The following is a 15,517-nucleotide window of genomic DNA, read 5'->3' on the forward strand; positions in this document are numbered from 1 at the left end:
CAGTTGATAAAATAAAAAGGAGTCGCTATGCATTATGGGATACTATTCATTCCTCCTCTGAGAGGAGACATAAACTTTTAATCCGTCCAAGGACAAATAACAAGAGGTAACAATCAAAAGTTGACGTTTGGATGAATTTGTCCGAGGACCTAAGAGAACCTGCTAATAAGGTAGCTACAGTTATCACACGCATTCGAACTACACGATAGTAGCGGCTGTAATTTTCTTGAAGTTTAGGCCTGCTTCTGCGCCAAAGTAAACCTGTAGTGGTGTGATAAATGTTCTCTTTGTGTAGAAAATTGTTCTGCATGCGTTACCAAACATGTTTACTGAAATACAGCCTAGCTCACAGCGTGAATATGGCTAAAGTGGGGATTTCCAGGTTCTAAATCGGTTTAATCTATCCTCTGACATAAAAGATCGTTCGTAAAAATCACTTAAAAAAACACTTACTTTGGAAAGGGTTTCTTGATCGCATGTGAAAAGAAGAAACCACGCGGGTTTGAGTCCAAAGATTTGTTTACCTCGAGGTGATTCAACATTTGAGCCTTGGATTACGTCACAAACGGTCTTAAAGGGCGTATTAAATGAAGCCTAAACAAGCAAGCGTCATTTTTGAGCGTCTGTGCAAGAAAGCCTGAAAATCTCACCGAATAGGGTTATGCAATCCAACTCAAGGTACGTAAGTGAGAAGCTGTTTCACCGTGTGATAAAATGAAGTCTCTATCAGATTATTTCCGTTTAGTGTGGGATCGAATGCTGACTAATACTGGAAATGTGTAGGATTCTATGCGTTCCTGACGTAGAAATTGAATTTCAAGCACCAAGGGTAATTATCATAGAAGGAAAATATCTCTAGCCGTCTGGGTAATTTTTCTCAAGGAACCCGCAGTTCAGATTTTTTTTATTATTCTTTTGATCTTCTTTCGTTCCCTACGAAATCTTCCAAGTAACAGATCTGCAGTTCCTGCAAATCATTCGCTCATGGCCCTCGCATAGAGATGATTGACACAAAGAGCACTGGCAACATTTGTTTCAAGTTTACTGTGATAAATAAATATATTCTCAAGAATTTCTAGAATTCCAAACACATTGATTTCTAGTCTCGAATTTTTGCAGCTACTTAGGTTCGCTAAAAATACCCCCGTATTTTTCGCCACGAGGTCTTTGATACTGTAACGCCGAAAATGCAAAATCATTACTGAATCTGGGGGTAAAAGATGTTTATTAGTCATTGAAGAAATCAACGAACTTGTCCGTGTTTTAGTTGTGGAGCTTATTACATTAAATAAATTTAGTGTACAAAGGGAGGCCTTCCCGGCATAGGGCTAAAAATATAATCGCGATGCCCTGTGGTATCCAACTAGCTATCGGATTATATGCAAAATGATGCCTTTGAACGCCCTTGTCTGATTAGAAAATGGACTTTAGAGCGGAAAAAAGTAAATGATGGAGATTGTCCCGTCTCTCTCACGGTCTCAGTTCTCAATCAATTCCAAGATGGCACCTGAAAGATCCGGCACTATTTCTTGTCGCTTTCAAAGTCTTGAGCATCTGTCCCTTCGTTTTTTGTTTGTTTAAAAGGTCGGGAACTCATCATCAAATCTTGCAATAATCATATTTTGTCAATGTTTAAAGATCGGCTTTTACTGACAAGGAATGATTGTAAGTTATACATGTAGCTTTTTCGGACGTCAGTTATCCTCAGGAAGAAGGGAGCATCAGGATTTTACTGTTCTGGAACTGTTTTTTTTAAGACAACACAAGTCTACGCATGGGTACGTCTGACAACCAACACCTAAATTTCAGTAAGCCCAAAAATGATACATCCAAAATGTGTTTGAGTCTCTGAAAATCTGTATATCTACGAATAGACATGGGGCAAGTATGTGTTAGTTTGGTTTTAGTTGCTGATGTCAGGAAAAAAAAAAACTTTAGTGTTTATTTTAACCTTCCAACTAATTACGAGCAAGATAGGGCGATCTCATAATCCACGAAAAGCGAGATTTTTAGCCGGACTGAAATTCTGAAATTTAATGACACATTTTTAACAAAATGCCCCCGTCTACTTATTCTTTACCCCTAACATTTACTTGGTATATTTAACATGGATCTGCGAAGTATTTAATCTACGCGGTGATCTTGATTTCAAAATTCATTTAATTTTCAGAACCAAAATTATAAATTTTTAGTTTCTGGTCATTACAGTCCTGTATCAATAGGGCGTTTTCAACCAACCTCTAGAGACACAATAACACTGATTGAGAAATGTACGACTTCTGGTGGACGAACAAAAGAGGCTAATGAGAGATCTTTTGTTTTCGTCCACCAACATGGCGGCGTTGACAGCACGTGAAAACCTCCTTTTAAAATAAGTTTTTTTCTGATAAAAAAACGTTTTCGAGGTACAAAAAGTATACCCTCCGCCCAACACACATCTCTGGTCCTCATGATTAGAGAATTATATGACAAAGTCTCGTTTTGTTGGATTAAAATAGCATCACGAGTACACTTGTACAGTGATATCTCTAACAAAGAAAGCAATGACCTGCATCCCAACTTTCATTTCTATTTTCCCTTTTCATGGGCAAATCCTCAAGTGATAAAAACCGCCCTATCAAGGAAAACGTTAATCTTGGCCGTATCCACTGCAGAAAATATTGTGCAAAACGAATACTTGTGTTGATTAAGACCATTGCTAGACGAAATGCTTAAGATTGTCACCCATGAACTTGTACATTTTGAGATAAAATAATGACTCAGCGGAAAAAAGGTTTATCCGGAAACCCAATGAAACACTACTTGTTGATTCACTTAATGAATTTCAAACACATGTGGTTTGAAATCAATAATTTCAAACACACGTGTTTTGGAATCAATTAAGGGCAACGAGTGCTTGCTCACAGTTCTCGCATGCTTCTAAGCAACCATGAGGCTTACAAAAAATACTTGACTTGAAGAAAGTGATTGAAATTATAAACTCGTGCGCCGTGCTTCATTGGATTTCCAAACGCACGAAAACACTAAAAGCACTCGGCCGTTTGAACGTCGATTCAAAGTGACTTACTTTGTGTTCCTACCAGGCATTCAAACTCGTCCGCGTGACCAGAATGGGGCGAAGCGAGTTTTAGAGGTAATATTTCCAAAAGTGCACCAGCTATGAATCTTTCTTGATGTGGTTACTTGGCCCCTCCAATTTTTCGGTAGTTTAATTTAAGGTTTCCAACAACTACCGTACCAATTAGCCAGTTGTGTCCACAATGTGATGCCACGAAGAGTACAAGCACCCAGACCCCTCCCTTTTTTTGTCACGCAATCGACAAAAAGTGTCGATGGAGGCTTGGGGAAGGGGTAGGTCTCTCTGAATGCGTGACAAAACACGATTGAAGAGCAGTTTACCCATCCCTTCGATCGCTTCACATCACTTGTTTCCATAAATGGCACGAAAGTGTGCCTTGTCTTCTTACGAGAAATAACCTTAATATGACAAACAACCCGTCTGGAAACCCTAACGCTACATGTAGATGTGCGGTTGTAAAAAAATATATGTCGTAAACGGACACGAACACTTGGTCGTCTGAACTCATCAAAAGCTTGATCTCTTTAAATTTTTTCGTCAAAAGCTTGCGTCTGATCAGCTTCATTTCTTAGCATCGTTAGTTTACTTCTCCTGTTAGGAGTCCATTTACCCCTATTTTGCGGATTGTACAGGAATTTGTTTTTTTGTCCACTTTGAGAGCATGTAGTTTTGTCCGCAAGGTTGTCAGAAGATTTAGGTGGAGTCGCTTCCACCAAACATTTAAAAGCTTTTTTTTTCTTCCAAGGGTTCAAGAGAACAAAGATTGCTACCGAATGTGAGTTATTGGCTATCTGCTTTTCAATTTTCGGTCAAACTGAAGCGAACGGAAAGTTGTGCCTTTCACGCCTTTCACGCCTTTCGCAGCATTAGCAGTTAGTTATTTTGATCTAAAATATCAAGTATTTATATATCAGATTTGCCAGATTTGCCACAGTGGCGTAGCGTGAGATTTTGAAGGTGTACGCCAACAGGGCGTGAGTTTGTTTTCCAAGGATGTAAGGTAGATTTTCCAGACCCTTGAGTCCAACACGCTGCATTCGTTTGGCCTCGTTGTCGTTCGCCACTTTTCAACAGCGTCCAACAATGTTGGATGATGTTGGATCCGTTTGGCCAGGCCTGTATGGGTTGATGAAAAGATACTGGAAATACTTATACGGAGAAACACCAATTCATTCGAAATTTAAAAAACTTGGCCCGATTTTATAATGACTTTAAAAAATTAATGCCTCCGTGGAATAAGGATTCCCGGATTTGAGCTGTACGCACGGGCGTACGTGCGTATATGGACGCTACGTCCCTATGCCATTAGTATCGACAACGCTTTGATCGCTCTAGTCATGCTTCTAGATAATCTTGCATAGTTGCGGCTTACTGTTGTTTCGTCAAGTGGACGATGTAGTTCTAAAAACCCAGCATGTGGCTATCAACCCTCAAAACATGTTGTATTTTCCATTGTTAATTGTCTTTCGGGAGCCTTTCAAAAGAACATGTTTACTCGTTAGCTTGGAAGTACAGTATAAAAAGTATATGCAACCCGGCGCTCAGAACCTCGCTGCAAAAAAGTTTAATTGAAACAAAAACGTTTAGTTAAAAAAAATTGTTTACTAAAACTCGACTGAAAGCCGAGAGGAAACAAAAATCTGTGTTTGATAACTTTATCAAAAGCCATGCCAAAGAAAACACGACAAAACAAAAGAGGTGCCTAGAGGTCTGTTTCAGGTGGATCTCTGAGGTCTTAATACTTGCCAAAATACGCTTACAAGCATTTTGAGAATCCTTTTAGCGCGGAGTGCCTTTTTAAAAGTCAGACACGCAAACTGCTCCTATTTACATCGGACATGTACCGAACTGAAGCCGTTCCGGCTTGAACGAGAACGGAAACTACGACCACTGCGATACCCAGTGCACACTGATTAAGCAGTTGAACTATGGAGCCAACTGGGGGTTGGTGGTTGGTTGAAATCTTATGAAAGTTTTTTCAACTTCGGTAAACAAAGTTCAACTTCCCAGTTGTCAAAGCGAAATTCTCGGCAATGTACACACACAACTTTTCACTTATTTGCTCCAGCAAATGTTTTCCTTCACAAGTGGCCTTGTTCAAAAACTAACCGTGCCAGTTTTTGAACAAGGACAAGTCAAGCCAGGTAAAACTTTTCATATTTTGAATGAAATCCTACACAGTTGTTGGACATTTTAAAACTGAGTAAAATATCTTTGAATAGTTGCCTAATGCTACATCTAATGATTAAGAAGGTTTTACAATGTGCATCCTCACAGCTTTCGTCGTCTGGTGTGGTCTTTGCGTTGCGTTATTGTAAGAGTATGTGGACTCTAGTATGTGGACTCTTTCGAGGATAACTATTGAAAACTACGTATTAAAATAAGTTACTAACCTCTTAGGACTTGTTGAGTTTGTACCAAAGCTCATGGCACGCAACATTTTTCGTTGATAAAGCTTCGAAGGCGGCCAACAAACCTAAAAAAAAGTGGAATACGATTAATTATGTGGTTGGTCTACGTGTACTTATTTCAATTAGGTGATTTTTTTCAGAGTCAGTTTGTCAATGATATGATTTTGATATATATACAAATGAAAGTGTTAAGGATGGGTCAATCGCACGCCAGCTGTGCTTCGAGTTCATGCCCTTTGTTTCCGGTTTTTTTTTTACTCTTAAAATCACAGGGCACCCACACAATCGGATGTGTAGCCGATTGTTCTTTTACAGTAAATGTACTGGATTTACCGTTTGCTTCACCTACAGCGATATATCGTTAACTATGTATGTAAATCAATGATAAATAAACGTTGAATTACCTTACCTGTGGTTTATATTATATACATGGAACAGTCAACGGCGAACTCAAATTCATTCAAAATCGCTCAAAAAACCGCTTTTGAGGTAAAAGGACGAATATAAACCACAGGTAAGGTAATTCAACGTTTATTTATCATTGATTTACATACATAGTTAACGATATATCGCTATAGGTGAAGCAAACGGTAAATCCAGTACATTTACGATAAAATAACAATCGGCTACACATCCGAATGTGTGGGCCCCTGTGTTAAAATGTATTCAATGATGTTAAGTAAAGTGCTTTTGAAAAAAAGTGCTCCACATCACGTCTTTTGTTTTGAGATGAACAAATTCGTGGGTGGCAATTAATCCTCTACGTATATGTTTGGAGTATCTTTTGAGAGGTCTCTGGAATATTTAGAAACTTTCCATCAGTGCTACTTGACGGACAACGGGAACAAAATGTACAAAGGTTCAAAAAGCACGTGCAGGGAAATTGTACACTCATTTAATTATTATTGTCTGATGAATTTCTTGTTGACGTCTCCGCGTCGTAGATACTTAAGCCCCTCTTAAGAACACCAAAAACAATTATTTTAATGATCAAAACAATACACGAAGTGAAAGGTTGATCAAACAGTGAAGAATCTAGGAATATCTGTTGTATATATCAATATTTCGAAAGGCACTGGATGTTACAAGTGAAGCCCCGTCTATACGAGCAATTTTTTATGTGACAATTTTTATTTGTTCGTGTAGACGAGGAAATTTGGCCAGTTTTTATGTGACAAATGTATTTGCTGAAAAGCTGGCTTGTTAGCTTTTATGTGACAAATAAAAGTTGTCAAATACGAAAAGTTGCTCGTGTAGACGACTCGACACAGAATGTGGCAAATTCGCCTTGTTTCTGCTTTATCTCAGCTGTCCAAGGGCATTGCTGACCCACTTAACTGCGAATTGTCAACCTCATTATTTGTTGTGCTATCTACACGATCAAATGTATTGCTCAAATAAAAATTGCTCATGTAGACGGGGCTTAATAGTCTTTGGCTAATGGTACGTTGCAATTAGAACGAAAAATTAGTTTGCAATATGATTCAATTGAAAATTGAGAACATAGGGAGAGAACAAACTAATAACTATGTGATTGTTGGAAAGGAATTTTGATAAATACCACCTATGGGCTAGGTCTTGTCTTAGAGTTGAAGGGTGTCACTTCTGGTGAGATGAAGTATACCTCTCTAGCTTTGCGTCATACTATCGCGAGTGGAATTTATGAGTTCTAGTGGAATAAGCCAAATGTCATTAGCAGTGTGATTATTAGTTAGGAAATGTTCTGAGACTAGTGTTTAGCAGGTTTGTCAACTGGTCTGTGGTCTTCGTTGACGCGGTCTTTGAGTAGTCGTGTAGTTTCACCGATGCACACAGTTTTTTGCAGCGTTTACACTGGATCATGTAAACCACGTTTTTAGAGTTGCAGTCGATGTGGTGTATTGTAGACCTGCCAGAGTTTCACCTGTACACCTGTAGAGTGGGATGTGTAAGTGTTCTGTCCGTTAGATAAGTAGGCGCATGTAGAACAGTTGTTGCCACATTGATGAGACCCCTGGAATAGGTGGTTGTACTGTGATCCTTCAACAGTATCAGGTGCTTCTTTTTGTTACACTGGTCCTTGGTGCCACAATTTAGATTTAAATCAATACGCGCGTGCCTTTTCAATTTTAGATGCATTTTCTCTGACGTCATCCTCAAAACAAGGACGTGAAGCAAGAACACGACGATATTTTTCGCTTTTCGGTATTACATGTACTGTCAAAATCGCTTGTGCCGATCCAGTTTGCACACACGGGTTGCAATTATCAAAAAAATCATTGCAATGAGAAAAGACCATTTTCGGGTGACGTTCTTGTTGTTCTGCAATCAATCACATGCTGGCGGACGAACAGAAAGAGCTAATGACAGATTGTCGATTAACATGGCGCCAATGACGTAAGCTAACAACCACCTGTAGAGACCAGGCCATCTTTGACTGCGCGGATGTTAACCTGGGGTCTCGATGTCAACCACTGACTCTTTTCCGTAATTGTCTCCTCACTTCGTTATTCTTTTACAAACTGAACGAAGTATTAATGCCCCAATTATGAAGAACGTTTCCCAAACTGATAAAGAACCTTCGAACTCCTCGTTTTTGTGATAATGTTTTTCATTGAAATAATGTTTGGTTTTTCGTGGTAGGACTAAGGTGGAGGAGGCAGTGTGGCCCAGTGGTTAGGGTGTGCAGTGTGGCCCAGTGGTTAGGGTGTGCAGTGTGGCTCAGTGGTTAGGGTGTGCAGTGTGGCCCAGTGGTTAGGGTGTGCAGTGTGGCTCAGTGGTTAGGGTGTGCAGTGTGGCCCAGTGGTTGGGGCGCTTGCCTTGAGATCCGGAGATCCTGGGTTCAAAACCCGCTCTGACCGCTCGTTGAATTTGATCCTGGTAGTCCCTGGTTCAACTTCCCAGCCGCACTTGTAAATAAGCCAACTGGTTTGCCTCCTGGCCCGGCCTCCAGCCAGTTGGGATTCTTAACAGTTGTTGTTCTGTTCTGTCGTTTCGTTGTGTTTCATTGGCCCTGAAAAGCCCCTATGGGGAGCCGTCAATTAAGTATGTATGTATGTATGTATGTATGTATGTATGTATGTATGTATGTAAGTTCATTTAGATATTTTAATGATTCATTTTAAGATAAGATCACTTAACAGCATGATTCATGTCATTTGTTTAGTCAATTACCCTCAATGACCGCAGCACACTTAACACAAGAATGTAGAGAATCTTGGTGTTCGCTCATGCGCAGCGTAAAAAAATATACAGTAAATCAAACGCAACTGGAAACCGTGACTTCATAAGGAGCAAGTAAATGTTTTGTTTTTGCTTCGCTTGTTGCCGTCAGCCTTGAACATCGTTAAGTGCGAATACGATGAAAAATCACGGCATGTTTTAGACGTTCCTAATTCCTTGTGGTAATGGCGACAGCAGAAACCCAACAAGGCAAGTTGTTAAACAATTCGTTGGAGCTTCCAACTCGACTTCCCGTGATAACGAATGGCAGTCAGTATACCCAGTTCTGTGACAATCCCGCACTTTTTGCGACATCTGCTAATTCGGCTGCCGTGGCATTATGCTACTCGATTCTCATTCCTTTCACCGTGTTGGGAAATGGATCTGTAATTGCAGCATTCGTTCTAAACACCAAGCTGAGAACCGCCGTGAATATATTTATTATTGGTTTAGCTTGCAGTGATTTGTTAGTTGGAACTTTTGCAATTCCAGTTTGGACTTTTATAGTCTCTCATGAGGACATCATGGTGGTGTACTGTTACTCGGTCTACCACCTTTACATATGTTTCGACGTGTTTGCTGGGAGCGCTTCCATACTGCAGCTTACAGCTATTGCATTGGAGCGTTTCATCTCGGCGCAATGGCCTTGGTTCCATCGAAAGATGTCTCTCCGGTCGTACTGGACAATGCTATTTCTTGCTTGGCTGTGCGCGGCAGTTATGACCGGTTTGAATCCTTTACAGGTGCAGACGGAAACCTGGAGTAAAAGTTATTCTATCGTACTGACTACACTTTGCTTCCTAATCCCATTCGCAATAATCACAACTTGTTATTGTTGTATTTTCAAGATCAGCCGGTTTCAAGCTCGAAGGAGGTTATCCAGCGGCTCAAATTTTCGGCATTGTGGCAGGACACCTGGAAACGACGTTAGAGAGTTAAACGTTGCAACAACAGTACTAGTAATTACAGGTGTCTTTTTAGCGGCCTGGTTGCCTTTTTTTGTTGTAACTGTGATAGCCACGTTCTGTTTAACATGTTTGCCCTCTGGACAGGGTCTTGCACATCTCGTTAAATGCTTAAAATTCTTACAGTACTCGAGCAGTTGTATTAATCCTTATATATACGCTTACAGAGACAAGGAAATGCGGTCAACTATCACTAAAATCGCCAAAAGAGTTTTCCCTTGCAGTCTCGCGGGATTCTGGACAAAAGTGAAGGCGGTTAAATTTGCCGACTCGAAGTTATCCCTTAACGCCATCGAAAAACTGCGGACATCGAGACAGGATATATGCTCTCAAAAAGAGTTCTTAAAAGAGCACATTGAAATGAGGCAGTCGCGAAATCCTCGTTGGAAAAATAACGAGCAAAGTGGTGTTGTTTTTCTGTAGACTGGGATTTAAGATAACAGTTTTTCTACTCTTGTTTTGGGGCATGTGTAGAAACTGGGGAGATGGAAATATTAATGTGGAGAACTTTCTCACCGACAAACATCACGTAACCATTATTATTACACATAACATGAGAATTTTATTCCATAAAGCTCATTTGTACAAATCTATACGCTTTATTTTCACATGTGAAAAAAACCTATACAGCCAATCAGAATGGCGTACAGCTCTTTCACATGTGGAAGTATAACCAATCAACGAAAGCGTAAAGGCGTTTCCATGCCAATCACTCGTGCATCTCGTGCAAATCGTGCAAATCGTACTTTGTTATTGAATTAAATTAAATTTGCCTTTGGTTCTATTGTTAGTGAGTTTTTGTTTCTAATTCGCGTTCAGAAAACTATTTTAATGAAAATTCTCATGTTATTTGTAATAAACAGTTCACGACATAGAAAGTGCTTTGTACGGGGTTTTATTCACTCGTTGTTTGTGTCAAAAACCCTCACTCGCTCGTTCCTCGCTCGTTCGGGTTTTTGACACAAACAACTCGTGCATAAAACCCCGTACGCCGCACTTTCTATGACGTAAACTATATTTATATTCTAAAGATCATGACAACATTAACAAGTCTGTTTTTGGCCGCGCGGGGAATGAGGAGGGGCGCTATCACAGCTACAGTTTTTACGATTTGAACACTTCGTCCAGTGACTGGAGTTTTCGCAAATGAAAATACTTATAGCATGGCTGTTTTGACAGGCCTTCGAAACCATTGCAATTTTTTTTAGTCCAGCGCTGGGCTTCATTTCCAACTTTGCGGAGAATGCAATTAGACTAATTAGTTGATAATGACAGATACAGTCACGAAGAGGCTTGATAAGCGGCGAGAACGTTTGAATTTTTATCTCTTTTTAAAGCTTGATGCGAATCGGAGTGACAACTCGATCTCACTTAACCTTCAAACATTTAAAAACTGCTGGAAAAAAAGATAAGCAAAACTCAGCATACATGTTTGTTTGTTCAGCATCAGTGTCGGAAACGTGAAACGCTTCAATGATAGATTGAAACCGTTAAGGAGAAGGTTAATGCACAGTTCTTAACTTAAGAAAAACAAAAATCCTGCTGTATCTTATTTTAGCACCTTAGAAGATGGCGGGCGGTGCACGCTTTCTTGCTTTCTTGTTGTGGCATTTTGCCCTCCGTCATTTTTGCTCAGTCAAACCATTTCTTTTTACGTTCTTCATTTCACGTCGGTGAATGTATATCCATGGACGTGCGGTTGGCTGCACTGTCCGGGGCTTGATCCGTGTAATCTCATTTGTTCGTGGTTTAATTCCGAAGTATTAGCTGTTACTAAGTGTGTAGTGACGTCAGGTTGTTTTAGGTGCTCTCTAGTGTTCTATTGATGAAAACTTAAGCCAATTCTGGTCGCTTTTGTAGCAAAAAGGTTTTCTTTTGAATCTATATATGTTTTACACGGCAGCCATGTTGCATGGCAGGAACAATGAAAATGTTTTGCATTAGAAAGAAAATTTGTTCCGTTGGGAAAAAAGAATCTATTGTTCCTGCCATGCAACATGGCTGCCATGCAAAACCTCTCTAGTAATCTTGATGTGTATTGTATTTGATGTCTGCCGCGGGTATTCAAAACGTATTTGAAATGACCTCTCAGTGAAACTTATTACATCGTAGATAGTCAAGAAAGGCATATTAGCACGAAGTAGCATTTTATATGGCCTCAATTATGAAAGAGCCCTATGATTATCAAGTACGGAATATATACCAAGTACGTAATGCGCTCCTTCAGAATTTCTGACAATGCGAGTCTGAGGTAGGTAGTCAGCAAAGGCATATTAGCGCGAAGTAGCATTTTATATCAGTTATATGGCCTCCATTATCAAAGAGGTCTATGATAATCGAGACAATGCCAGTCGATACCTTACGTTTAGGGTTCCGATCGTAGTCGTGGAAAAACGTCTTGGTGGTCGGGTGGAACAGCAAAAAAACGTTGAAGCGAGAACAACTTAAATAGCCCAACCCCCTCCTCCCCCCCCCCCCTCCCCCCTTCCTCCTCCCCCAACTAAAAAATAGAATTGTAGCTTTTCGATAATCATGAATTAGATGGACAATCACGAGGAAATACAGTAAGCTAACGAATGGACACCACGCTTCTGATTGGACAAAATTTTCAAACCAAACAAGTTTTCTTTTGTGTTAGCTTGAAAGTGATGACGTCACTGGTCATTCTAGCAACTCATGAATCAAAATATCCTTATTATTAAAATCAAAATGAACACCTGTGATTCTGTGATTCCTAGCTAAGGAGGAATTCTATTATTTTGTTAAAAGTATTTAATGTAATCATACAAAGAGAGAGAGAGAGAGAGAGAGAGAGAGAGAGAGAGAGAGAGAGAGAGTCAAGCTTCAATAATGAACATCAAATTGTAATGGTAAAAACTTGTCAATTTGCCGGCAAAACAAACAGTTGCTTTCACTCAATTGTTTCCACCAATCAACAACCAGGAAAATCAGTTAAAACCGCAAACATCACAGACTCTGTTCGCATCATAAATGAATAAATGAAAAGCATTTTTTTTTTAAATAACCTCTCCTTACGTTTCTTTTAGGGATATTTAAGTATCTGTTGATTTAAGTTTATAATAAGAGAGCGTTAAATGACCTTTAGTTCTGTAATTTGGCGCCTGTAATCTAAGGTATTTTGCTTTTTTCTCAACGCTTCATGATCAGTCTCGTGTGTAGGTTTTTTTAACACGTTTACCGGAAGAAACAGATGCTTTTATGTGAATTGATTTGCCTAAGCAAATGAAGGCTTTGAAGACTCTAGGAAAATTAGACTTTATATGTCACTTGTTTTCATCATCTCCTAGAATTCGTCAACCGTGACTTTGTCCATTAACCTTCAAGCCTGTGAAATGATATGCCAATATATGTTTTCGCTCGGGTAAAAGCCAAGCCTATACGTGTCCGACATGGAGCTCCTTCGGATTTAGTGCAAGCCATTGATCAGATGTGACAGATATTGTCAGATATATTATCTTTTTTTTCTTTCATGATCCTCAGGACAATTTGAAACGCGGGTGATACGCGTTTACATAGAAAAAGTTGAGGCTATGTTTTGCTCGGACTGCTACAACACGACGACCTAGAGGTAATTTTTAGTTTTCAATTCAATCCATATATTGCTCTTTATCAGACGAGTCCTGGTGCATGACAAATGGAAAAAATGATCGTCAGAATGGTAGAGCTTTCTATGAAGTCCTATGGTTCTTTTAAGCATTCATGTATCTTGTGCGGTCGAATTCAGAGTGTACTGGTAGTGGTAGGTCGTTGGAAAATGGACGGCGATGATTTTTAATGCGCACGAGACACTGAAGACCAGTACACCTTTGATCAAAAGGATTTCACTTTTTGGCTAAAAGCTGCTCTTTGTGCCCTCGTTTCATTAATGACACTGTGCATTTCCTTTCCATGCTTTGCCGTGCAAGACCCAACAACGTAAAATGCAGACAATCTGTGGCTTATGGAGAACGTCATCACGTGTCTCTCCCAACGTTTAGAACCTTTCATCGCATGATTTTTATCCTTCGAGAGCAAGCGCCTTTTACCAAATCACCTATTAAAGAGTTCAACTAAGAGCGAAATATTAGAAAAAAAGTGAAATTGGTGCTTTTGACAAGTCATTCGGGACGATAAAACTGAAAGGCGTCGACGTTTTCCCCAATATTGAACCACAAAGTGACGTCCTATAACCCGGAGATGTCGACAGTGCTCTTTGCTAGTGCCCCGCGATTGTTTACACTAAGGCAATGGCGCGTGATCAGTTTACTTACGTACATATTTTTGTGGCTTATGCCCTCGAGGCTTTTTAGTCATTGTTTCAAATGAACACAACAACATCAGAGAAACTTCGGCTATAAGGAGCCGACCATTTAACTCTTGACGGGGGGTGATTTTGAAAAACAAATTCCTGCAAGCGCTTGTTGGAAGAAAGAACATTGCATGCAACACAAATGAAATAGGAAAAAAAAATCTTGCATTGCTGCAAGCAAGAAAAAAAAAATGTTGCAAAGCTATTTCATCATTCCTGGGGGGCTTTACAAAATCCCAGCAAAACTGCAACCATTCCGGATAATCTGCAAGCCAGCGAGCCACTCTGGTTAGCCTATTAAAATGACACATTGATTAGCCTAACTAACACTCTGGTTAGCCTAAACGTCACACCGGTTGGCATACAGTTAGCTTAGGTAGCTTGCGGTTTGCCCTTATAATGTGGGATAAGGGATTTCTTGCTTGCGCGGTTCACATGGCTCCAAGTCATAGGAATCATGCAAGCCATTACGGTTAGCCTAAATTACACATTGGCTAGCCTAGCACTACAGTTAGCCTACAGTTTCTTAGGTAGCTTGCGGTTATTGGGATTTCTGGCTTGCTGGCTCGCACTGTATCCAACCTCGTTAGCTTATCACAAGCAGTAATGGAGGTAAATTTTTTGTATTTGAAGAATCAAGTTTTATTAGACAAAGAAAAATAATTTGTTCATTTTTAATCTTTTCAACCGAAGCATTTTCATGTTATTACTTTCTATTGAAATATCAGGTTTTTGCAATGTCTTATATAATATAAGACAACATATAACAATATAATAACATAACAATAGGTAAATGATGAAATGGTATATGAAATGAATCATATGAACCGCGGATATGAAATCAAGTGAAGCTATGATCTTCGCAGTTATGAACGCAATTTTTACAATTGCGTAGAGAAGCCTGAAAAATTCAGGACTTCAACGGGGTTTGAACGCGTGACCTCGCGATTCCGGTGAGACGCGCTAACCAATTCATTCCTCACGGGACCATTACAACCCACAAATGACCAGCTCCCAACGTCAGTGGCTTCATAGCTCAGTTGGTTAGAGCGTCGCACCGGAATCGCGAGGTCACGGGTTCAAACCCCGTTGAAGTCCTGAATTTCAGGCTTCTCTACGCAATTGTAAAAATTGCGTTCATAACTGCAAAGATCATAGCTTCACTTGATAACAATAGATAATTAACAAATATTAAATGATTCTAAAGAATGACATTCCGAAAGCATGTAGCTATACAACAGTCAAGAATGATTTTGTATAGCTTACAACATTTTAAGGCTTTGCAGCTCCATGTTAGACCTATTACTGCAATAACCACAATGTAAATTTAAATACATTCTGTAAATGTAAACACGACACTTTTTTGAGGAAAAAAATCCTGCAGAGAAATGAGGAGAGAAAAAAAATATCCTGCAGAGCAAATACGAGGGAAAAAATATCCTGCCCACCAAGGTTGCTAGAAAAAAAAAACTTGCTGACCAGAAATCACCCCCCCCCCCCCCCCTCAAGAGTTAAATGGTCGGCCCCTAAATTTGGGGGACAAAGACAAAAA

At 39.7% G+C, this 15,517-nt stretch overlaps 2 protein-coding genes across 6 annotated transcripts in view; both read left to right on the forward strand.

The window, feature by feature from the left end:
* The window catches only part of LOC138026424 (adenosine receptor A1-like), a 20,781-nt gene continuing 5,264 nt past the window's right edge, over window positions 1-15,517 (forward strand). The window contains exons 1-2 of one of the 5 annotated variants that reach the window (XM_068873773.1): window positions 1-678; window positions 13,158-13,245. The gene's annotated coding sequence lies outside the window, so the exon portion shown is untranslated. Of the gene's footprint in view, window positions 679-4,637; window positions 5,224-6,072; window positions 7,418-13,157; window positions 13,246-15,517 lie in introns of those variants that run through there. The other 4 variants (XM_068873775.1, XM_068873774.1, XM_068873776.1 and 1 more) reach the window with 4 other exon arrangements.
* LOC138026423 (D(1A) dopamine receptor-like) lies at window positions 7,425-12,261 on the forward strand. Its single transcript, XM_068873772.1, has one exon. It carries the CDS (start codon window positions 8,877-8,879, stop codon window positions 10,077-10,079), a length of 1,203 nt encoding a protein of 400 aa, XP_068729873.1. The 5' UTR covers window positions 7,425-8,876; the 3' UTR covers window positions 10,080-12,261.

The sequence above is a fragment of the Montipora capricornis genome, chromosome 12, assembly GCF_036669925.1.
Source record: "Montipora capricornis isolate CH-2021 chromosome 12, ASM3666992v2, whole genome shotgun sequence".
NCBI lineage: Eukaryota > Metazoa > Cnidaria > Anthozoa > Scleractinia > Acroporidae > Montipora > Montipora capricornis.

Excerpts from the sequence above, each read along its gene's own strand:
- LOC138026423 (XM_068873772.1), top strand. The coding sequence starts at position 8,877 with ATGGCGACAGCAGAAACCCAACAAGGCAAGTTGTTAAACAATTCGTTG.